This window comes from Geotrypetes seraphini, chromosome 15 (genome assembly GCF_902459505.1).
Source record: "Geotrypetes seraphini chromosome 15, aGeoSer1.1, whole genome shotgun sequence".
Lineage (NCBI taxonomy): Eukaryota > Metazoa > Chordata > Amphibia > Gymnophiona > Dermophiidae > Geotrypetes > Geotrypetes seraphini.
Genome location: NC_047098.1, coordinates 32,246,885 through 32,270,265, shown reverse-complemented (window position 1 = coordinate 32,270,265; position 23,381 = coordinate 32,246,885). Strand labels below are relative to the sequence as shown.

The 23,381-nt window shown below is 43.4% G+C and overlaps 1 protein-coding gene across 1 annotated transcript in view; it reads right to left on the bottom strand.

Annotated features, from left to right (window-relative positions):
- Positions 1–1,754: 1,754 nt before the first annotated feature.
- TRAF4 (TNF receptor associated factor 4) overlaps positions 1,755–23,381 on the bottom strand; it is a 66,503-nt gene continuing 44,876 nt past the window's right edge. The window contains exons 2-7 of the mRNA XM_033922499.1: positions 15,351–15,402; positions 10,442–10,546; positions 10,171–10,332; positions 7,886–8,047; positions 7,584–7,739; positions 1,755–4,537 (exon numbers count right to left, since the gene is read on the bottom strand). Of these exons, the coding sequence (XP_033778390.1) occupies positions 3,905–4,537; positions 7,584–7,739; positions 7,886–8,047; positions 10,171–10,332; positions 10,442–10,546; positions 15,351–15,402 (1,270 nt within the window). The 3' untranslated portion in view covers positions 1,755–3,904. The remainder of the gene's footprint in view (positions 4,538–7,583; positions 7,740–7,885; positions 8,048–10,170; positions 10,333–10,441; positions 10,547–15,350; positions 15,403–23,381) is intronic.

The following is a 23,381-nucleotide window of genomic DNA, read 5'->3' as shown; positions in this document are numbered from 1 at the left end:
TAAGAGGGGATTGAAAGGAAAGGATAGGTTTTCTGTCTCTGTCTATGAAAGGACACATTTTAATGGATAAGTTTTCTGTCTCTGTCCATGCTGGAAGTAATCAAATGTAGAATGTTTTTGTTTACTCTCTTAATGGTTTGAGAAGAGGTCATTTAATTTATGTTAACGAAGTTAGCTCTCAGACAATGAAGGCTCGACCCCCCCACTGCCATGTACCAGTTGAGATAGATAAAGGAAGCTTTTTACACCTTTTGTGTTTACACCTTTAAACAATGAAGTACATATCCTGCTCCTTTTTGATTACTTCTTTCAAGCCTATGTATCCTGTCACTAGATATGGTCTGTACTTACGTCATCTGCTAATACCACTGAAGATATATAATGAATGCAGACTAATAAAAAAACAGGCTATCCCTTTAGAACTCTGTCTGGTATCTTTCTTTCTAAGGGGAATTGCCTCCGGACGTCTGTAATAGATGATAGAATGTTTGCAGGACGATTTTGGGACCAAGAAATGGATCCTGTTCGTTTCAATTAATAGTACTAATTGTAAACTATTTTTTCATTCAATTTTCATAGATACACACAATATAATCTTATTAACAACACATAATGGTTAACCACAAAATTAAACTACACAATGCACACTAACACTGACTGACAGCAGATGTAAATTCTCAAAATTGATATAATTCAATCACTAAATTTTAAAATAAAATCATTCCCCCCCTATCTTTGTTGTCTCCTTCCCTCCATGCTATGCCTTACCTTCTGGCCTGCTCCAGCCTGGCCATTTTATGCCGCCCCTGATGTTATCTTCAAGCCGGCTCCCTCTTCCTCACTGATGCAGTGCACAAAGCTGTGGGCAGTGGCTCCTTGCGCGTCCCGCGCCTCATCTGGAAACCAAGGCTTCCGGTCCAGGTGCAGGACGCGTGTAGGAGCCACTGCCCGTGGCTTTGTGCACTGAATCAGTGAAGAGGGAGCTGGCTCGAAGATAACGCCACATCGATCACACCGTGGACCGGCAGTTGAAGAACACTGTTTTGGGCCTGATGCACGTACCGGCCCTGTGGACCGGCACTGGTCCATGGACCGGTGGTTGAAGAACACTGCTCTAGGTGACTCATTTGCATGAAATCTTTTTGGTACATCGATCGCTCTTCCACAATTGGCCAGAGAATCGGTCAACAGCGATCCAGTTGGTATTAGCAATTATGTTTAGTGTATCTAGGCCTTAACATGAAGACAAAGAACAGAACTACAGTGCTGCCTAGTGACCTTGGTTCAGGAAAGAAACTTCAGGCCATGTCTGCTTTTCTTGACCAGCACCCTAATAGATCTGCAAGCTATGCTGTTATGATTTGAACTCAGTAGTATCGATTTATTTATAGATGCCAGTATGCACTGATGGGGTTTAAAAACCAGGACTGGCCTCAAATCTCCCATCTGGGAATGGAGTGACTGGATCGAATGCAATGATTCAAATCGTAATGAAGGTCAGCATTTCTCAAGGCAGTCCTGACTATTTTTTTCAGGATTTCCACAATGAATATGCATGATAGATATGTATAGAATGATTTGTATATAAAGAAGGATATTCATTGTGGCCATCGTGAAAACCAGACTGGCTAAGGCTTTGGTTTTCTCTCAGCTTTGGATAAAGGCAGATTACAAACGATAAACTTTAAGGGGTGCTTGAGAAATACTGGCATAGCTCGATTTCTGTCTATACACAAGGCAAACAGTGAAGGACAGCAAGGCTGGAGTTATTTAATAAATATAAGGAATGTTTTATTTTATATAAAAATGAAAAGACAAAATCACCTGATTTGATCCCAAAAGTCCAGCTGTACATTGTTTCATCCAACAGAAAATTCAATAAATAAAAACTATGGAAGATTGCAAAGAAATTTGTTTTCTGAATAAGAAGTATGCTTTGCAGACAAAGTGGAATGCAGGCCACGGGGGAGCCTACTTCATTGCATTTGAATACATGATAAACCATCAATTGGAAAATCTCTACCTAGAAAAGCTAACATATAACCTTTTCGAGATATGGCTGTATCCCAAGGCAGGTGTGGACCCTGCCCCAACTCTGTAGGGAGATTCTATGACCCCTCCCTGAGATTCCCAAAAGGCAGCAGATCCTGAAGGCCAGCTTTGGCTCACAGTGTTCCCACATGTGGGCTCCCCTAACGCAAAATCAGAGAACTCTAATCAATCAAGTCTAAGATTAGGCCAAGGTGTTTTCTAACTGCAGTCTCCCTCATCGCTAGGGACTGAGAGAAGGGGTCCTGTGCTGCTGCCCCTTCCTCCCCTCATAGTCAAAAGTCACACGAATCCTTATCGTTCTTTACATTTAGTCTTTCTCTTTGCATAACCTCTTCTTTCACCACACTGCTCTGTTGTTTCACTCCTCCCCTTCCCCTTTACATTCTCCTTGTGTCCATATTTCTCTCTTAATATGCTGTCTCTTCCATCTCCATCTTTCTATACCATCTCTTAGCCTCTTCCTAGACTGCTTGGGTTGTTTTTTGTTATAAATGAAATTTGTTTTAAAAAGTCTGTCAGGGTGTTAGCACCTGAAATCTATTGCTATAGATTTCTACCCTGAAAGAGGGTAACATACACCCCGAGAAAGATTATGATCCCTGGAGTTGGAGGAGAATGCAGACCATGCACTTGGTTTTAGGGATAGTCTGGATCTAGTTTTTGTGGCTAACGTGAACATTTTTAGGTTTGCAGGTCCATGTAGGAGTCCAACCCTAGTGTTTCCAATCACTGCTCCTTTAACCGTTCCCCACTGCATCCTGGAACCTGTAGTTTGCATCTTAGTAAAAAAAAACCCTGAATCTTCAAGAAGCAGAATGCACTGAGATAAGAGTACAAGAAGGCGCCCAAGTCATAAAATATATGGATTGACTGTCACTGCTGAAACTCTCCTCTCTACCCACCATTGGCCGTGATGCAGCCAGTCAAACAGAAGGGCCATATTTCTTTTCCCCACCCTGCACCATTCTCATGCATTGAAGACCCAATAGAAAGAGCACTTGTTTGATTTCAGCACCTAGTTTTTGTGATTCTTGTCAGCTATTCAAAATTTTTGTTTGTTCTGGCACATACATGGCCAGACCTGAGGAGTGAGTTATTGGGTCCTTTACCATCTGTTCACATTTATGTCAGTAGCAGTATGGCTCTTTGCAGTCAGTGTCTCTTTATACCAACATCCTTCATAATACCCCGGAACTCCTTTACTATTTAAAATAAGCAAAGAATTATAGGTTTAACAGTTTCTTTCCTTTGATTAGACAGATTCAGACAAGTATTAAAAAACCAAGAGTTCAAAAAGCAGTTGTATAAGGCTCCAGACTGAGGTTAGCAGTACAGTCGAAGCTCTGTTGTAGCACTCCTTCATAGGCAGAAAGATCCCAAAGTCCTGAGGAACAAGGAAGCCCATCTGTCCCATTCATTCAGGCACCGTGAACGCTGTTCCCTCTGTAAGACAATTAAGACCAGTGTTCCCAGAATGCATTAGGATAAATGCACCCTCAGACTGCTTCAATCATTCTTTGCTAGCAAAAGGAAACAGGACAAGTTTGTGTGTTAAGTCTGTTGAGGCTCTCAGGCCCTACTAGCTTCTTTCTTCCACTGGGCTAATCTTTGTATGTGGCTGGTTACATCTTGGCTCCAAACTATTACTGCAAAATGAGATCTATGCAAATTCCTATGGAAGGTGCAACTCCATGGAAATGTCTTCCTGGTTTCAGGCTGAAGCTTCTGAGAGACTCCATTAGAACAGAATCATAAGCATGTGATAAATGATCCCGATATGGGCCACACAGGAAACAGGCCCCAAAAAGACAATAAAAGCCCTTCACTAACAGAACACATCTTATTTCAATGTTCATGCAATTATTTTCTGTGGGACCTCCACGGAAGCTTTCAGGAAGACTGTATTGTCCTTAATGTAATTCCTCCTCTTGATGTCCTCATGAGAGATGAATTTGGGGTAGCCAAACCCCAGGCTGCTCTCATCCAGAGAGTTGCGGGAACTGCCAGGTTTCTGGAAGTTCTTCCAGTTGGGGTCAGGGCTGAAAGTTTCAGTGATATGCTGAGGTTTGGACAGTGATGGGTCGCTCTGATCCAACAGAGAAAAGGTAACATGATAGGAAAAAGGCCACTCAAGCAGGTTGTCAAACTCACCAGGCAGGACGCGGATATAGACAGAGAGGTGGCTCCCTTCACCACTGCCATTGCCGTTGAGAAACACTGACACCTGCAACTTATAGCCATACTTGTGCGTATAAAAGGCTGGACTAAAGAACTCGTGATTACTGCGGGTCTTGGCCTCTTGTAGTTTGCGGGAATAGTCAGAAATCTTCCAAATGAGGATCCCATCATTGCTGATCGACAGCTCCTCCACCGCTCGGTGCAGCTCCAGGATTTCCTGCCGCTGACGGCTCACCAGTGCACACATCATGCTCAGGTGTATTTTTACACTCTCATCCAGATGTCTGCTCATTCCAATTTTGGGACACTAAGTTAAGAACACAAACAGCCGTTAAAAAAATGAGCCTGCTAGGTGACATCTGATACTGCACCAGACAACAACAGGCAGCCAATCAGCAGATTTCTAATATTTCACACTGTACATAAATGCATTATGGTGACTTGTTAGCTACTGTGTTTCCCCGAAAATAAGACAGTGTCTTATATTAATTTTAGGCCCAAAAAAGGCACTAGGTCTTATTTTTGGGGTATGTACATGATCATCTCTCCCTTCCTTCTCCTTCACCCCAATTCTTCCTCTTTCCTTTCTCTCCCCCACATGTGCAGGATCTTTCCTCCCTCCCCTCCCATCCCTTCTGCAGCAGGACCCTTGCCCAGCTTCAATCCTCCCCTCCTTCCCATCCCTCGTGTAGCAAGACCCTTTGCCCAGCTTCCCTTCCCTCCTTCCCATCCCTTGTGCAGCAGGACTCTTGAGCGAGAACCCCCCTCCTCCTCTGAGCACCTGCACCCGCCACGCAGCAGAATTCCCATCCTTCCTTCCCTCCCATCAGAACCCTGCCGTGAACCCTACTTAGTTCCCTAAGCAGCATCGGGCCAGCAGCATTCTAACAGGTTGCGTCGGCACTTGCCCGCCTGTGAACTCTGCCGCATTACTGATGACATCATCGCAGCAGGGTTCACGGGTGGACAAGGTCGAAGCAGCCTGTTAAGAGTGCTGCCCGATGCTGCTTATGGAGCTAAGTAGGGCTCGTGTCCGGGTTCCAATGGGAGGAAGGGAAGGATGGGGATTCGGCTGCGTGGCGGGTGCTGGGAGGGGAGGGGGTACTCTCTCAAGGGTTCTGCTGCACAAGGGATGGGAGGGCGGGAAGAGAAACTGCCTGCGAACCCCGGAACTAGGACTTATTTTGGGGGTAAGGCTTATATTAAGACCTACCCCAAAATCATGCTAGGGCTTATTTTCAGGGTAGGTCTTATTTTGAGGGAAATATGGTAGATTTTGTAGCAGAATTCACCGAAGCCTGAAAACAGCACTAGCTAGTGGCACTAAAGATAACCGTTTCTAATGTGTCTCTAGTCTCAGAATTACAGCTGGACAGAGGAGAAACCTCAGCCACAAAGCTGGACATGTCAAACAGTCATTACAAGAGCCAAGAATTACCTCCCTTCAACAGCAGAAGGATAATAAACTGCAAGGTAACCCCCTTATAATTTCCAAAAGCTTGAAGATCATCACTCCAATAGGAGCATCAAACAGATAATGCCACAAAAGTCTGGGAAATTGAGAAAGAGGTTCAATACACCAGATAAGAGCTAGCTTTCAGAACGGGTGACAGAACTAAAAAGACTGTAGCTCCCCTCCTTTCTACTTCATTTTCTTTTTGCACTGGAGACAGTAGCAGATGGCAGTTTCCATCTCACAAAAAAATGAACACAACCTGTCATCTAAATTAAGAGTGAATTTCAAAAATTATATTAACAATCTAAATGCAATAGAGCAAAAAGATCTCCAAGAAGATCCAGACATGCATAATTTGAATGGCTTGCTGGCTTTTCCATCATGGGTCTAAGTTTCTTTAGAATATCAGTGTCAGGTTATAATGCCATTAGACACTCATCTTCAGCATGAGAGTGGCATATTACTGTATTTTCAAGGATTTACTTTTAATGTTGAAACTATTATGGCAATTAGTTTGTTTCTTTGTGAGATTACAGGTGTTATTACCCCTGAAGCAACTAGACATGAGGCCTCTCTCAAGTGTTCCACTTATTTTACCATAACAGCATCAAAATTTAATAAAATTAATAAAAAAAGGATACATTTCTAATTGAAATATTTTTGAAAAATTGTTAAAAACAATACCAAATCAAAATTGTGCCAACAAAATATTGGAGAGTTGGGTTTTTTTTTTTAACAACATGTGGTAGAGAAATCAGCCATATTTTATGTTTCAGTTTGTAATTATGTTTGTCTGCACTTGTATTCTTAAACCCTTGATATATGCAATTTGCTAAAACCCGGCCAGTTGGGACTTCTTTATGATAAAGTACTTTTGATGGTGATGGGACTAAATCGCGCGAGACAACGGCGCGCAGACAACTGAGCGCAAGGTTGACGGCGCGCCGAAGAAAAGCACTATTTTAAAGGGCTCCGACGGGGGGTGTGGGGGGGAACCCCCCCACTTTACTTAACAGACATTGCGCTGGCGTTGTGGTGGGTTTGGGGGGTTGTAACCCCCCACATTATACTTAAAACTGAACTTTTTCCCTAAAAAACAGGCAAAAAGTTCGGTTTCAAGTATAATGAGGAAACCCCCCCACAACGCTAGCGCGATGTCTGTTAAGTAAAATAGGGGGGTTCCCCACCAACACCCCCTGTCGGAACCCTTTAAAATAGTGCTTTTCTTCGGCGCGCCGTCAACCTTGTGCTCAGTTGTCGGCACGCCGTTGTCTCGCGCAATTTTGTCTATGAATCCTTTTGATGATCTACTTGGCTGCTGTTCCACTATTCCCTTAGCTACCTCTATTTTGTTGTTCTACTTGGGATTCGTCAACAACAGAGGCTCCTTCTTGCTGGTTTTCCTGGGGAAGTCAGCCAGCCATTCAACAGTTATTCATGGTTAGACAGTTTGTGAGTTTTCCTCTCATATATTTTACTTGTCAGTATATTTTTGAAATTCACTCTTAATTTTATATTCTGCTGTATTCTTCTTGGTCTTGTTATTGATAAAGTTTCCGTCTCAAAACAGCTTCTCTAATTTTGGTCCCCTTTTATTGCCGGCCGCTGCGGTAAAAGCTCAAACGCTCACAGAATTCCTATGAGCTTCAGAGCTTTTAGCACAAAAGGGGCCTTTCCGTTTTCTAAAATTGATTAGAACATCATTGCAGGTAGACTATTGTTTTCAAACAGCGCGATCACTGCTTCCTTCCAGTCTCAGTTTTGTTTCCAAAATGGGTCTGTATCTTAGTAAAAGACACATCACTTTATTTTACTGACAATATTTCCATTAGAAATTATCAATTCTAATTTTCAACTGCAACAGGTCAGAGGGCAAAGGTCATGCAGTAGCACTTACTCTGTGTTTGCAGCCAGCTTCCTTGAAGGGGCACAGGACCAGGGCTGTGCTGCAGTTCTCCTTCAGATGACCCGTGAGATCTTCCCTGGCAACGCCGGCAGTCCCGCACTGGTTAGGGCATGTGACAGGATAACGTGGGCACTGGTACTGGTGATTCTGCAAAATTACCATTCACAGCAAGTGAGTCTCTTGCAGCTGCCTTGTGGCACACCAGAGAGGAACCGGTGCAGATACGAGACACAAGTGGGGGCAGCACAGTCTGGTGAGGGAAGAGGGTCAGATAGACTAGGACAGCATCTCACCTGGATGGTGTCGTACACAAACTCCTTCCCACAGTAGCTGCATGGTTGGGTGCGCTTGGGACACTCAGTCAGGGAATGCGAAGATAGGAGGCGCCGCATCATTCGAGCGCCACATTTGTTTTCACAGTACACACTCTCCTGAGGACAGATTCCCTGGTGATTCTAACAGGGAGAGAGAAAAACGATGAATTAGATGGGGGCCAGAGCGATAGGGCTGAACTGCGCCCTATCCCCTCTGGAGAAAGCTGGGGAGGGAATGAGGATAGAAAAAGCTCCAGCATGCCCTTCCTTATGAAAGAACTGAGGAGGAGGAGGAGGAGAGGAGGGAGGGTCCTGTATCAGGTTTCCTCCCTATGGGTGAAAGCTGGAGAGAGGGTGTGAAAGGGGCTCCATGTTGTCAAGTTAGAAGGAATTACATCAAGCCCTCCTGACCCAAATTTCCCCCATGGGGAAGAGTACTCCATAGGATAGGCTGAAGGTCTCTATACCACAGGTGGGCAAACCTTTATACAGAGAGGGCCGCCTGAATGTCAGTATTAACCCTAGTGGGCTGCAACATTATATAATACAGGAACCAGAAATGCTCAGAATTCCACAGACCACCTGTGATAAATAATTCAACTTTTAACTAAAATTAACTGAAACAAACTGCTACAGTGGCTATTCTGAAAATATTTACCAAAACTCTGGTTAATGATAGTTTTCTATGTATACCTCCTATGGTCTCATAGGCCTCAAAATTCAATGTTGGGTTGCAGGTTGCCCATCCTTGGTCTATACTTTGCTTCTTCCCTAAGGAGGGGAGGGAGAATGAAACATACAAATATGAAGGCAGAAAAAGGCCAAATGGCCCATCCACTATCTCCTCCTCTCCCTAAGGAGATCCCACGCTTTTTTGAACTTTTCTCCACCACCTCTACCAGGAGATTATTTCACGCATCTTTCTGGGTAAAAAAAAAAAAAATTCCTTAGATTACTCCTGAGCTTATCACCTCTTAACTTCATCCTATGCCCTTTCATTCTGGAGCTTTCTTCCAACTGAAAGAGATTTGCCTCATGAGCATTTATGCCACATAGATATTGAAACATCTCTATCATATCTCCCCCTCTCCTGCCTTTCCTCCAAAGTATTCAGATTAATATCTTTAAGTCTTCCCCATACATCTTACGATGAAGACCACTGGCCATTTTAGTAGCCTTCCTCTGGACCAACTCCATCCTGTTTATATATTTTTGAAGGTACGGTCTCCAGAATTGTATACAATATTCTAAATGAGGTCTCACTAAAGTTTTATACAAGGACATCAATACCTCCTTTTTCCTACTGGCTATACCTTTCCCTATGCACCCTAACATCCTTCTAGCTTTTGCCATTACCTTTTCAACCTGCTTGGCCACCTTAAGATCATCATATACTATCACACCCAAGTCCCGCTCCTCCTTCATCTCCTAAACTGTACCATTCCCTCAGGTTTTTGCAGCCCAAATGCATGACCTTGCATTTCTTAGAATTAAATCTTAGCTGCCAAAATTCAGACCATTCTGCAAGCTTCGCTAGGTCCTTCCTCATATTATTCACACCATCAGGGGTGTCTACTCTATTGCTGATTTTGGTATCTTCCACAATGAGGCAAATCTTAAAAAGAACATGCCTAAAAACCAAACCTTGTGGCACACCACTGAAAACATCTCTTTCCTCACAGCGAACTTCATTGACCACTACCCTCTGTCGCCTTCAACTCAACCAGTTCTTAACCCAGTCCGTCACTTTGAGGTCCATCCTGAGAGCACTCAGTTTATTTATTAGACGCTTATGTGGACCACTGTCAAAGGGTTTGCTAAAATCTAAATACACCACATCTAGCACACTTCCCTAGTATATGCACACTGAACCCCTTGACCATGCAGGCAGATATCAGTTCTGACTTGCTGACTTTTCCTCTTGGGTTTTCTAAAGCTATTTATTTATTTACACAAATGAATCCAGTACAAATAAGACAGTTTCTTTTAAATGCCTTAAACTGTAAATAATCTCAATTTTTTTTTTTCCAAAGACCATTCAAAAACTTTGTTTTTCTCCACATTTTAATTAAATTCTCTGCATGTGCTAGAGCTTCATTGGTATTGGCAGGACATCAGAAGCTAAGTTTGGACCAAAAATGTCAACAGTAGTTCACAGCAATGCAACCCCGCACTGTATCCCACCATCCAGCACCCTTCCATAACCCTGTGCATCCCAGCTTTCAAACCCCACCAGCATCTTTAAACATCGCTACTCAAGTCACCTCATAGGCCTCGCCGCTGAAGTCACTCCCGCAGAATTCACATTTTACCCGACGTTTGGGGCAGTCATGCTGGAGGTGTTCAGGCAGGTCTCGTCGGCTCAGTTTCACACTGCAGCGATTGGGGCAAGGGACCACATTGAAGCCGCAGGTATTGAGATGAACCTAGGAATTGGAAAGTAGCAGCAAATTGTAAGGAAGCACCTGTATTTTCTTTTTTGTGTTCCTGTCCAGCTGTTTCTCCTGCCTGTCCTGTGTTGGTTCATGTTCTTACCTGCAGCTGTTTCACTTGCCCATTCCAACGACAGCCCTCCTCACTGTGGATGCAGCGAATGTTCAGACTCAGCACCTGAGACTCCAAGTCTGGGTCAGGGTAGATCTGGTGAAAAGAAGAAATTATTGGACTGGAAAGATCTGCAACCATTTGCTCTCCGACTGAGGGAAGAGGAGCATCTAGAAGTCACACAAAGCTCTTTTTGGCAAAGTGAAAGGCAAGAACCGCACAGTCTCCTATAACCCTTTCCTGTCACATTCAGGAGTAAGGAAGTGAGAGGCAGGAAATGTACAGTCTCCTGTAAACTTTTCCTGGGCCATTCAGGACCAGGGAAATGAAAGGCAGGAGCTGCACAGCTTCCTGTACCTTTTTCCTGTCATCTTCAAGAGGAGGGAGGTTAGAGGGAACCTTACTTCCTGGAAATGGCACAGAAAAAAGGAAAAAATTGATCTGATCACTTCTAATAGTTCGCTTGTTGTCTGCTACAAGTCCAAGTGCCGATAATCAAACTTATTTTTTTGGATGTATCCAGGGACTTTTTAGGCCTCTGAATGCTGCTGTATGCCCAGAGCTAAAAGGGGCATATCTGGAAGAGTGGTTAGGGCGGGATGTGGGCCGACCTAGACTTAGTCATCCTGCAAGGATAATTGAAGGTTTACAAGTGACTTAAGACAATATAAAAACAGGTATAAGTGCCCAAAAGGTATCCAATGTGACCAGATAACCACTGCAGAGACAAAGTAATGACCCCCCCCCCCAGTGTTCACTGAACCCTCAACACCCCACAAAGATCGGAATAAAAACATACGTCTCAAGAACATCAGCACCTAGTACAGGAAAGCCTAGTAGAGCTGCACATAGGTCTCTTAAAAAGCCTAGGGAGTGGGCTAGTGAACCATAGAGATGAGGACCCAAGCCCATAAGCCACTTTAACTACTACATTTATGGAGGAACATCTGCGCGCCCCCAACCCTACTGCACTGCTATATAGGTGCCACCTGCAGCAATAAGAGCTATTTGGGTTGTAGACAGGTGGGTATAGTGGGTTTTGGGGGGGTGTTCTGAATAACTTACAAGGGAGTTCTGGTAAGATGTTTAACTGGCACCTTTTTGTGAAGTTCACAGCAGTGCCCTATAATATAAATTATTAATAAAAAATTTTTTTTAAAAAGGTGTCCCACTACTCTGTTGCCATGTCTGGGTGGCCAGTCCATCATAATGCTGGCCCCTCCCACGACCAAGTAGTCTTACTCTGGGCTTATGCAACTTGGACAAAATTTTAGTTGAGAATGTAGTATAAAGATAGACGTACTAGCGGTCTGGACGAATAGCCTGGATGTCTATATAAATCTGCGCATGCTCAAGGCCTGCGAGTTCACGCTCTCTCAGAGATTCTCGGAGAGAACGTGAACTCGCAGGCCTTGAGCATGCGCAGATGCTCAAGGTCCAGCAAGAAGAGGAGGCTGATCTTCGGGCACCGGCACCAATGCACAGGACATGCCAGTGCCGATGCCCAGATGACAGTAAGAAGCGGCAGGGGGGTGCCCAATTGCGGGGAAGGGTGCCAGATCGTGGAGGGGGGGGCCTTCAGGAGGAGCAATGCCGGTTCTCGTGGGGGGGAGGGGATAGAGTAGCGCCGCTGGCCTCGGGGGTGGGAACGTATCGTAATCTAAGGTACCACTGTGTGTGTGTGTGTGTGTGTGTATATATATATATATATATATATATTTTTTTTTTAATCATTTATATATATATATATATATATATATACATACATACACACACACACACACAGTGGTACCTTAGATTACGATACGTTCCCACCCCCGAGGCCAGCGGCGCTACTCTATCCCCTCCCCCCCACGAGAACCGGCATTGCTCCTCCTGAAGGCCCCCCCCCCCCCCCCGATCCGGCACCCTTTCCCGCAATTGGGCACCCCCCCTGCCGCTTCTTACTGTCATCTGGGTATATATATATATATATATATTTTTTTTTTTTAAATCATTTATTTTAGACATGTTTTTCAAGAATGGGCATTTTCCCATTGTCAAGTTTGGGTGTCTAGCGCTATACGGCCCAATCGGACTTAGACGTATGTTTTGATTATCCCCCTCCACGTATATTGATATTAGATCCCTAGTATGTGTCAAGTTAGGATAAAAACTTGTATTTAAAAAAAACCAAAAAAAAAACCTTGTATTAAACCCCCCCCCCACAAAAACATGTACTGTAACTATGACAAATTGTAACCCGTTAACTGTATATTATGTATGTTAACCTGTAACCAGTTCTGAGCTCGCTGGGGAGATGAGGATAGAAAACTAAATAAATTAAAATCCAACATATGAACCCAAAGAAAAAGGCTTGAAAATGAACCTGTGCATAGTGAATCTCCCTCACATCCAGTATGAAATTCTAGTTCTGATCAGCAAACGACAGGGCTCTCTATCAAGCACACACACACATGCAAGTGCAAGTAATAATAATAATAATAATAATAACAACTTTATTTTTCTATACCGCCATAGTCAAACTGACTTCTAGGCGGTTCACATAGAAAGAAGGCTGGACAATCAGCAAAATATACAATGTAATAAGAAGGAAGTTACATAATAATTAGGGAAGCATAGGGAAGGAATACATGAGAGAAAGAAATTACATAATACATTGGTGTTATAAGGGGAAAGAATATCTGAGAGAGGTCATCTGATTAGGCAAGGAATTTGTCAAATAAAGCGGTTTTAATTGATTTTCGGAATGTGTTATAGGTCTGTCTGGCTTTATTTATGTGGTTTCCCAGCCAGGATTGCTGTCTGTTTGCTTGGAACATGAAGGTTCTGTCTAGGAAGGATTTGTATTTGCAGCCTGTGATTTTTGGGTATGCAAAGATGTTTTTGTTTCTGGTTGTACGTGTGGGGTTGCGCAGAGTGAAGTGTGTTTGCAGGTAGGAAGGTGCAAGGCCCCAGACTTGTTTGTAACAGATGCATTAAATTTGAACAGTATTCACGCCTCCATTGGTAGCCAGTGTAATTTTAGATCGGAGAGGGTCATAATGCCCTTTATAGAGCAATGGTCAGACCCCACTTGGAATACTGCGTCCAACATTGGTCTCCCAACATCAAGGATATAAACTTCTGGAGAGGGTGCAGAGACGAGCAACGAAACTGGTAAAAGGTATGGAGAAATTGGAATACGAGGATCGACTTAAGAGGCTGGGATTGTTCTCCCTTGAGAAAAGGAGACTGCGAGGGGATATGATCGAGACTTTCAAAATACTGAAAGGAATCGACAAAATAGAGCAGGAAAAAATATTTACATTGTCCAATTTGACACGGACAAGAGGACATGGAATGAAGCTAAGGGGGGGGGGACAAGTCCAGGACAAATATCAGGAAGTTCTGCTTCACGCAGAGAGTGGTTGACACCTGAAATGCTCTCCCAGAGGAGGTTATTGCGGAATTGACCGTCCTAGGATTCAAAAGCAAACTAGATGCACATCTCCTTACGAGAGGCATAGAAAGATATGGGTGACTAAAAATTACGCCAGGTGTACACCTGGCAGGGCCTCCGCGTGTGCGGATCGCCAGACTTGATGGACCGAAGGACTGATCCGGAGATGGCACTTCTTATGTCCTTTCTCTACTGTTATTTATTTTATTTTTAGTATTTATATATCACTTATAGCCTAAGTGGATTACATTCAGGTTATCAAGCATTTTTCCCAGTGGACTCACACTATATCTAATGTACCTTAGGCAATGTTTTTTTTAAAAATATATTCGTAACAGTTTGAAGGCTCATTTTTTTTTTTTTTAGAAATGCTTTTCAGGATTTGGGAGTGTTTTAGTTTATATATGGTTTTGCTTTATGGAGTTGCATCATGAATGTTATAAGTTGCAAGAATTATGTTGTCTGTTAATGTGGTACTGAATAATTGTACTGCTCTAATTTATAATGTTGGATGATGGCAGTGGTCTAAGTTTAGTGCTATAAGCAGTAAGGGATTATCGCCTTGAAAAAAACGTTTCAGGTGAAACATGTTGGCTTAAACATCCCGGTCACAATCCACTATCACAGCTCTAGAAAGTTTAAATTAGTCAATAGATAAATAAATAATGATAACTGTGTAAAGTGCTCAGACCCTACAGCCAACTTTGTTCAGTGTTTTCACTCAACTATGGTTGCCAGAGGGACCATCATCGCTTATTTTACAGTCTCTTGCCTCCCTAAGTTAACGATCATTAACCACATACAGCATCGTATACTAGTAACTTATTTGAAATTGTTGATAGGAGGCCCTTGTTGGATGACTCGGCAGCCATAGACTGAAACCATAAAAGTGCTTGTGTTTAAAACCAACTAAGTGCCATGCTGAGAAACCGAGCCCCTCGACTCGAGTTTCGTGTCCTTCAGGAGGGGTCTCTTTTCTGGGCTAATACAAACCCGGAGTGAAACCAGCCCGGGCCATGAGTGAGTCTTAAACATCCCTACATCTCGACCACAAAGCTAAGTACTTTTAAAGTATATATTAAAAATTACAATGGAGAGTTGACACATAAAGCCTTGGACTATGAAAGTTTACAGAGTCCCTGGTGGTGCCGCTGAGAACCAAAGCAATAATATGTTGACAGGTTTAATGAGGAACTTCAGAGTTGGCAACCGATCTCATACGATTGTTGATTAGTGAGTTATTGAAGATATACGTGCCTTGAAGAAATTGATTGTAAATGTTGTAACCAGCATAGATTTTGAATATGCGGGATATAAATGTTTAAATAAATGATTTACCCAGGGTCACAAGGAGCAGCATGGAATTTGAACCCACAACCTGTAGCTCTAACCACTGTGCCACACAGGCAAGAACCTCAGAGAAGTCCCTTAAAGAAAAGTTAAAAGAAAGCCTCTTACCTTTGCATAGTCAAGTGGAAGCTGATCCTCTGGGCACTTAAAGACACCTTCACTGCAAGAGAGACAATGACGTATGAGCTCCTGAACAGCAACAAGCACTCTGTATTCTCCAGACATCTATCCTTACCAGACTTAAAGGGTCTTCCTTTTACAAAGCTACAGTAGAAAGTGGCTTTAGTGTGCCCTTATGCAGGTCTTTCCTGTGAACTAAGGCCATTTCTACTGCAGCTGGAAAATGGCTAATTTTCCATTTCCCAAAATAATGACCACGTGCAAATTGTCAATAGCGCGCAACCATCAATATAAATTAGTAGGCGAGCCCTTTCTGCCTCTTATTTTGTAGGCGGTAAGCGCTCACACACTAATCTGCTGATTAACAAAGAAACTCTCACTCACTATCCTCCCCAGACAACCCCCCCCCCCCAGAACATTCAACATCCTGAAGAACTCATAATGGTAAAAACAGTGGCCATTGTGGGTGATGGTGAAGATTAAAGGTGCAGTCATTAATACGGAAAATATATTAAGATAAGTCTGATAATTTCGATTTTAAAAATTATAAAAAGCATAGAAAAAATATAAAATTTAGAATGAGATACTCTAACTTCTAGGGTCTTTTTTCCTCCCGACTAATCTTTGACTTCAAAGAATCAATACAGTAATTTTGGTTTGATAACTAGTTTGATTCTTAATTTCTGACTGCAAGTCTAAGAAGATACCCAGAAATCTTTATGCAATTACTGCATTTCAATCTACTGGGTACAGCTGGAGCTAGAGTTCTCTCTCAGGAGAGAAGCTGCTATTTCCTAGATATGTTTTACACAGAAACATATGATGATGCAAGACAAGGATCATTAAGCCCATCTAGTCTCTGCCCTTTCAGGTGCAATGCCACAGACTGCGGCTCATCTCTGGTTCTCCCGTCACACATCCACAGCCAGCAGATCATTGTGCTCATCTCTGACCCCAGCACTACAGAATGACACGGGGACAAATTTTCCCCCGTCCCATCCTGTCCCTGCCCCATTCCTGCAAGCTCTGTCCTCATCTGTACAAGCCTCAAACGCTTTAAAATCATAGTGTTCGAGATTTGTGTGGTTAAGGCTGAGCTTACAGGAATAGGGCAAGGACAGGGACAGCGACAAAACTCGCAGGGACAGGACGTGGAAAAATTTGTCTCCGTGTCATTCTCTACCCAGCACTTCCACTAGGAAAGCTATTCCCCATGTCCACTACCCTTTCTGTGCAGAAACATTTCCTAATGTTACCCAAATCTACCCCTTCTAGGTCCTACCATAATCCTTCCCACTAAAGCAAGGTTGCCCAATATCGGTCCTCGAGGGCTGCAATTCAGTCTAGTTTTCAGGATTTCCCCAATGAATCTGCAAAAGATCTATTTGCATGCACTGCTTCCATGGTATGCAGAAATATCTCATGCATAGTCATTTTGGAAATCCCGAAAACATGACCTGGAGAGGGCAGAGGTTGGACACCCCTGCATTAAAGTCTCCTTTCCACTCAAGGAAGCATTTTGAGGTACAGTGGTGCCTCGCCTAACGAATGCCTCGCACAGCGAACGCTGCGCACAACGAACTTCTTGTCTTGATTCGTACAACGGACTTCGTTTCACACAATGAAGTCGCCCGAGCTGCATCCTTCCGCGCAGGCACTGCGCTTAACTGCCCTCTCTCACTTGTTTCCCCCGATTATCCAGCATCTAGCCCTCCCCCCCAAACACTTCCTGTTTCCAGCGAGGCGGCCGCGTCAGAGGGGACGGGGTATCGAAGCGCGAGCGAGCTGCGGAAGTGGTGTTGGTGGTGGACGGCCTCAGGTATGAGTTAGGATGGTGGGGTGGGGAGGGGAGGCCTGAGAGCGAGCATGCGCGCACAGGGAGGAGACGGGGAGAGACGCGCTGGATTGGCAACGGTTGCTCTCTGTCGCCTCCCGGCTCCAGCGGCGTGACAGTTTTAAACAGGCGCGTGGTTCTTTCTAAGCAGAACCACCAGCTTTAACGGCGCTGACTCCCGACTACAGCCTCCAACAGATGACTGCTTCCCATTGCATCCGGCCGCTGGCAGGTCTCGCGCGCAGCAGCCAATGGGTGCCAGCCACGAGTCGGCCAGCACCAGAGGGGGGAATCAGGAGAGACGAGCATCAGAGGGTGGAGGAGAGGCAAGGTAGAAGAAGAAAATCAGAGAGGAGGAGAGAAGCAGAGAGAGAGAGATTGGACAAAGAGGAGGGGATGGTGAAGGAGGAAGAGAACAGAAAAGGAAAGCATAGGAGGAGCATTAGAGAGGGAGAGGAGAAGACAGTTTGCCAGCCTGAGAAACTCCCTAACCCCTTATGCTGCTGCACAGGGAAATGGGGAAAAATGACAGCATATTTTATGCTACAGAACGAATTATTTTTTTTTACATGTATTGTTATGGGAAAACACGTTTCACATAACGAACTTTTCGCATAACAAACTTGCTCCTGGAACCAATTAAGTTCGTTGTGTGAGGCACCACTGTACTTGTTAGTATTACTCTTTAAATAAAGTCCTGTTACAGCAGTGGTCTCAAACCCGCGGCCCATGGGTCGCATGTGGCCTGCCAGGTACTATTTTGAGGCCCTCAGTATATTACCATTGTTCTGGAATGTTGCCTGCCTCACTGCTGTAACCTCACCCAAGCGCTTTCCTGCATCTGTACGCGATTGTGAGGTGGAGTGGAGAGGACAATTGTGTGAAGTTACAGCAGCGAGGCAGGCAACCTTCCAGAACGTAAGGTAACCATTGGACACAGTGCAGCTTGTGCGTGTCTACGTAATCTCATGAAGTCTCGCAAAATTCGGCACCTCTCCTGGCGGCGACTGCTTGATGTAAGATGGCGGTTGTGTCCAGTGCTGGAGGAGGTGAGAGCTGATGGTGGTTGCGAACGCAACTGCCAGACACTTAAGGCACAAGTTTTCCAGGCACATATCAGATATTGATTCTACCCTCTACAAAAAAGCCTAGAGGACTGCACCAAAATTTTGTCTCTTACAGTTGAGACTTTAGAATCAAAATCACAATTTTGAATGAGGTAAAACTCTTTATAGTTTATAAATCTTACCTTAATTGCTTCTGATTTCAGCTATACACAGCTGAAAGCAGTACAACATGCAGAAAGTGAAAAACTATCTAAACTTCACTTTCTGCATGTTGCACTACTTTCAGCTGCGTATAGCTGAAATTATCAGAAGCAATTCAGGAAAGATTTATAAACTATAACGAGTTTTACCTCATGCAAAGTTGTCATTTCTTTAAAAAGACATTAACTATTTTTTTTCTGCAGCCCTCCATGTACCTACAAATTCAAAATGTGGCCCTGCAAAGTGTTTGAGACCGCTGTGTTACAGGATCAAAAACAATAAAACAATAAAACAATGTGGAAAAATGCAAGGTCATGCATATAGGGAAAAAGAACCCGTTGTTCAACTACAAAATGGGGGGGGGGGGGGGCATTGTTGGGAGACAGCAGACTTGAGAGAGACTTGGGTGTGCTGGTGGATGCATCACTGAAGCCATCTGCACAGTGCGCAGCAGCCTCGAAAAAAGCCAACAGGATGCTGGGCATCATAAAGAGGGGCATCACAACCAGGACGCGGGAAGTCATCATGCCATTGTATCGAGCGATGGTGCGTCCGCATCTGGAATACTGCGTTCAGTATTGGTCGCCATACCTCAAGAAGGACATGGCGGTGCTTGAGAGAGTCCAAAGGAGAGCGACGAAACTGGTAAGAGGGCTGGAACACTGCCCATACGCCGAGAGGTTGGATAGGCTGGGGCTCTTCTCCCTGGAAAAGAGGAGGCTCAGGGGAGATATGATAGAGACCTTCGAGATCATGAGGGGCATAGAGAGGGTGGATAGGGACAGATTCTTCAGACTGAAGGGGACAACAGGTATGAGGGGGCACTCGGAGAAACTGAAGGGAGATAGGTTCAAAACAAATGCAAGGAAGTTTTTTTTCACCCAGAGGGTCGTGGACACTTGGAATGCACTGCCGGAGGAAGTGGTCGGGCAGAGTACGGTACAGGGATTCAAACAGGGATTGGACGGATTCCTGAGGGATAAAGGGATCGTGGGATACTGAGAGAAGTATCCAGGAAATAAGTATAGAATCCCGACCAGGTCGTGCATGTGCAAAACCGGAAGGTTAGGACTTCGATGGGAAGATAGGACTTCAATGGGAAACCAGGGTGGCAAGGGGGCCCCTTCTGGTGATTCAGACAGGTGACCTGTTTGGGCCGCCGCGGGAGCGGACTGCTGGGCATGATGGACCTATGGTCTGACCCGGCGGAGGCACTGCTTATGTTCTTAAGACTCAGAAAGCCCCTATGAATAAACACACACAGGTAATTAAAAACACAGAACAACAATTTATTACAAGGCAGAAGAGCTGGAATATGACTTCCGCATTCAGCTGTCTGCACTTTACAATACTGTGAAATCTCCATATGCAAACAATATGATCTGATTATCAAACAGATACAGGAAAGAGTATTGAGATGCAAGCAGAGCTGGGTGCACTTGGGTGTAACAATTCCTCAGGGCAGCTGTAACTGGTGTACAACAAACACCACACACACATACAGAGCTTCCAGCTGTCTCGGAACAGGCTGAAAGGGACGTGCTGAAACTCGAGAGGTGAGAAATTACCACCTGCACTGGGCTTCCATCCCTCAAACAAAGTCCATCTTTTCAATACAGTACTACTACTATTAATAATTTCTATAGTGCTATTAGGCATACACAGCACTATACACATTATATGCAGGTACTATCTCTGTCCCTAGTGGGCTTACAATCTAAGTTTTGTACCTGGGGCAAAGGAGTGCAAGTGACCTTCCCAGGGTCACAAGGCAGTTACTGTGGGTGTTTTAGGACGAGGGGGTTAAGAGTTAAAAGCAACCTAAAAAAAAACCAACATAGGCTTTTAGTCTGGACTTGAATACTGCTGGGGATGGAGCTTGACGTATGACTCGGACAGTTCCAGGCATATGGCGCAGTAAGAAAGAAGGGATATAGTCTGGAGTCAGCAGTGGAAGAGTAAGGCACAGACAAGAGAGACTTGGCCGATGATCGGAGTTTCCAGGGAGGAGTACAGTGTTCCCCTGATCATTCACTGTATTCTCCGACCGGGACTTCCTGTGCTAAAGTCAGGCTTCACCAATCAGGAGCTGTATGTCAAAGCTACACTGTCCCCAAAATCTTGCTGGATACAGAGTTGCAATTATAGTGTTTTGTATGGTTGAATGCATAGAAAGCCAATTATATAACATAACATAAAACTCACTTGTATACCGCAAATACCATTAAGTTCTAAGACTAGTAATACAAATGAATAAACCTCCAATATCTAACTTCCGAAAGATTCCCTAAAAAGATGCATCTTTAAGGCACTTTGAAATTGTTGATACGAATTTGGGAATATGAATACGAGTTAAATCCCTAGTCCATAAGGCTGCCTGAAAAGAGAGCAATCGTTCCTGAAATTTCTTATATTTACATCCTTTTACAGAAGGAAATGAAAACAATGAATGAGATTTTCTAGAATGTTTAGAATTTGTAATAATGAAAGATTCCATAAGATACTCTGGAATTAAACCTGTTAGTGCCTTAAAACAAATACAGCCGAACTTAAATTTAACCCGTGCCTCAACCACAAAATACCACAGATTTGTCCCTGTTTCATGGGTCAGAGATATCTCAGTCTTAATTGGCTCCTTCAAGCCAATAAAAAAAAAAGTAGACCCCTAAAATCATCTCCAGGGAGATTTGCTTCTTTAACATTTCCAGGACATATCTACTACAGTGCAAAGAAATGACTGCAGATAAAGCCCATACCAACTGTTAATCTCTACCATACCTTCCTCTCCCTTAGAGATGCTATATACGCTTGCCTCATGCTTTCTTGAACTCAGATACAGTCCTTGTCTTCACCATCTCCACTGGGAGGCCATTCTATGCATCCACCACCCTTTTTGTACAAAAATATTTCCTTGGATTACTCCTGAACTTATCACTTTCATCCTATGCCTTCTTATTTCAGTACTTCACATTTATGTCATGGAGTTACTTAAATCTCTCTTTCCTATTTCCCTTCTTCCGCTTTAATTCCCAAAATATACATACTGAGATCTTTAAGTCAGTGTGTCTGATCATTTTAGTAGCCACTCTGGACTGACTCCATCCTGTTTATATATTTTTGAAGGTCTCCAGAACTATACACAGTATTCCAAATGAGATCTAGCCAGAGACTAAGAGGCCATCCTGTTGGCCATTCTTCTCCCTAGCATCCTTCTGGCTCTTGCTGTCACCTTTTCTACCTCTTTGGCTACCTTAAGTTCATTACCTTCAGGTCCCGCTCTTTTGTATGCAGTACTGCTTTCTTGGAGTTTTTAAAGCCCAAATGCATGACAGTACATTTTTTGGCATTAAATCTTAGATGTCAAATTCTAGACCATTCTGCAAGTTTCACTAGATCCCTATGTTATCCACACCTCCAGGATGTCTACCCTCTTGTGGATTTTGGTATCATCCACAAACAAGCAACCCTTATCAGACAGACAATAAAGGCATTTTTCAAAAATGGCATATAAGTCAATCTTGGACATTTCCCATGAACCATCCAAATTCGGAAGCACAGAAACGCCCATTTTCAAACAGGACGTCCATTAAAAAAAAAAAAAAAATCTCACCTACTTGGACGCCAAAACATTTGGACCGCCAGAACATCCAACTTAATTTGCCATTTTCAATCACAAAAATGTCCAAGTTAGAAACATCCAAATCAGTACCATTTAGACATAGGAGGGGCCACCATTCTAGTGGACTGGCCTTAGGAGACATGCCAACAGTAGTGGAGCACGTTAAGAGGGCCAGATATACATCTCACCATATACTCCCTTATAATTTATGGTAAGCCCTCAAAAACACCTCCCAAAAGTTGTAGTTAAGAGTGCTCCTCCTCTCTATGGTTCACTAGCCCATCCATCTAGCTACTTAAGACACCTGTGTGATGCTGTTCCAGACAGAGATATGTACTGTTTTATTCAGATTTTTGGGGAGTGGGTTAATAACCACTGGGGGAGTGTTGGAGAATCATTACTTAATCATTGGGTACCTTTTTGACACTTAAGACGTTTTGGGCTAGACCTTTTTGGAAGCATCTAAGTTCCACCCAGGACTTCTTGGGAAAGGTTTGGTTTATCTCTGCAAAGCGTCCAAGTCTGGCACACCCAAAGCACGCCCCCTTTAACTCTGGACGTACAGCGGATGAAACATCTCACTAGATGTCCAGGAAAATGGTTTCAATTATCAGTACTTTGATGTCCTGGTGATTAGAACATCCAAGTGCCAACTTTAGGCATTTTTTTTGGGACGTTTTAGTTTTTGATTATACCTGTGACTATCACTTCCAAAAATATTAAGAACCAGATCAAAGACCGATTCCTGTGGCACACTACTGGTAATAATTCCTATCCTTATATTGAACCCCATTTATCACTAACTGGTCGCCAAACTGTTTTTTGTCTTATGTTTGTTAAGTATTAATTTTTATTATTATTTTTTTTAATACTGTGTATGTATTTGCTGTGACCTGCTTTGTATAAAGCGGGATACAAATGAATAAACTCAAACTCATAAACTACCCTTTATCACCTCTCACTCATCCTGTTTCTAAAGTTATTCACTTATGGCCCATACTATGGGTACTCAATTTATTTGTAAGTTGCCTATGGGGAACCACATAAAGGTTTTGCTGAAATACAATATAAAATATATCTTATATAATGCTCTCCCTCAATCTGATTCTCTGGGCACCCAGTCAATAGAAAAAAAAAAACCAACAAAAAAAACAAAACATACTTGCCTGGCAAAACCTACCTACCTCTAATAAAATCATATTTCCACAGATCTTGCATCCACTGGATTCTAGAAACTATACTGTCATCTTTTAGCAACATTTTCATAAAGTTTACTCCTCACAGAGGTCAGACTACCA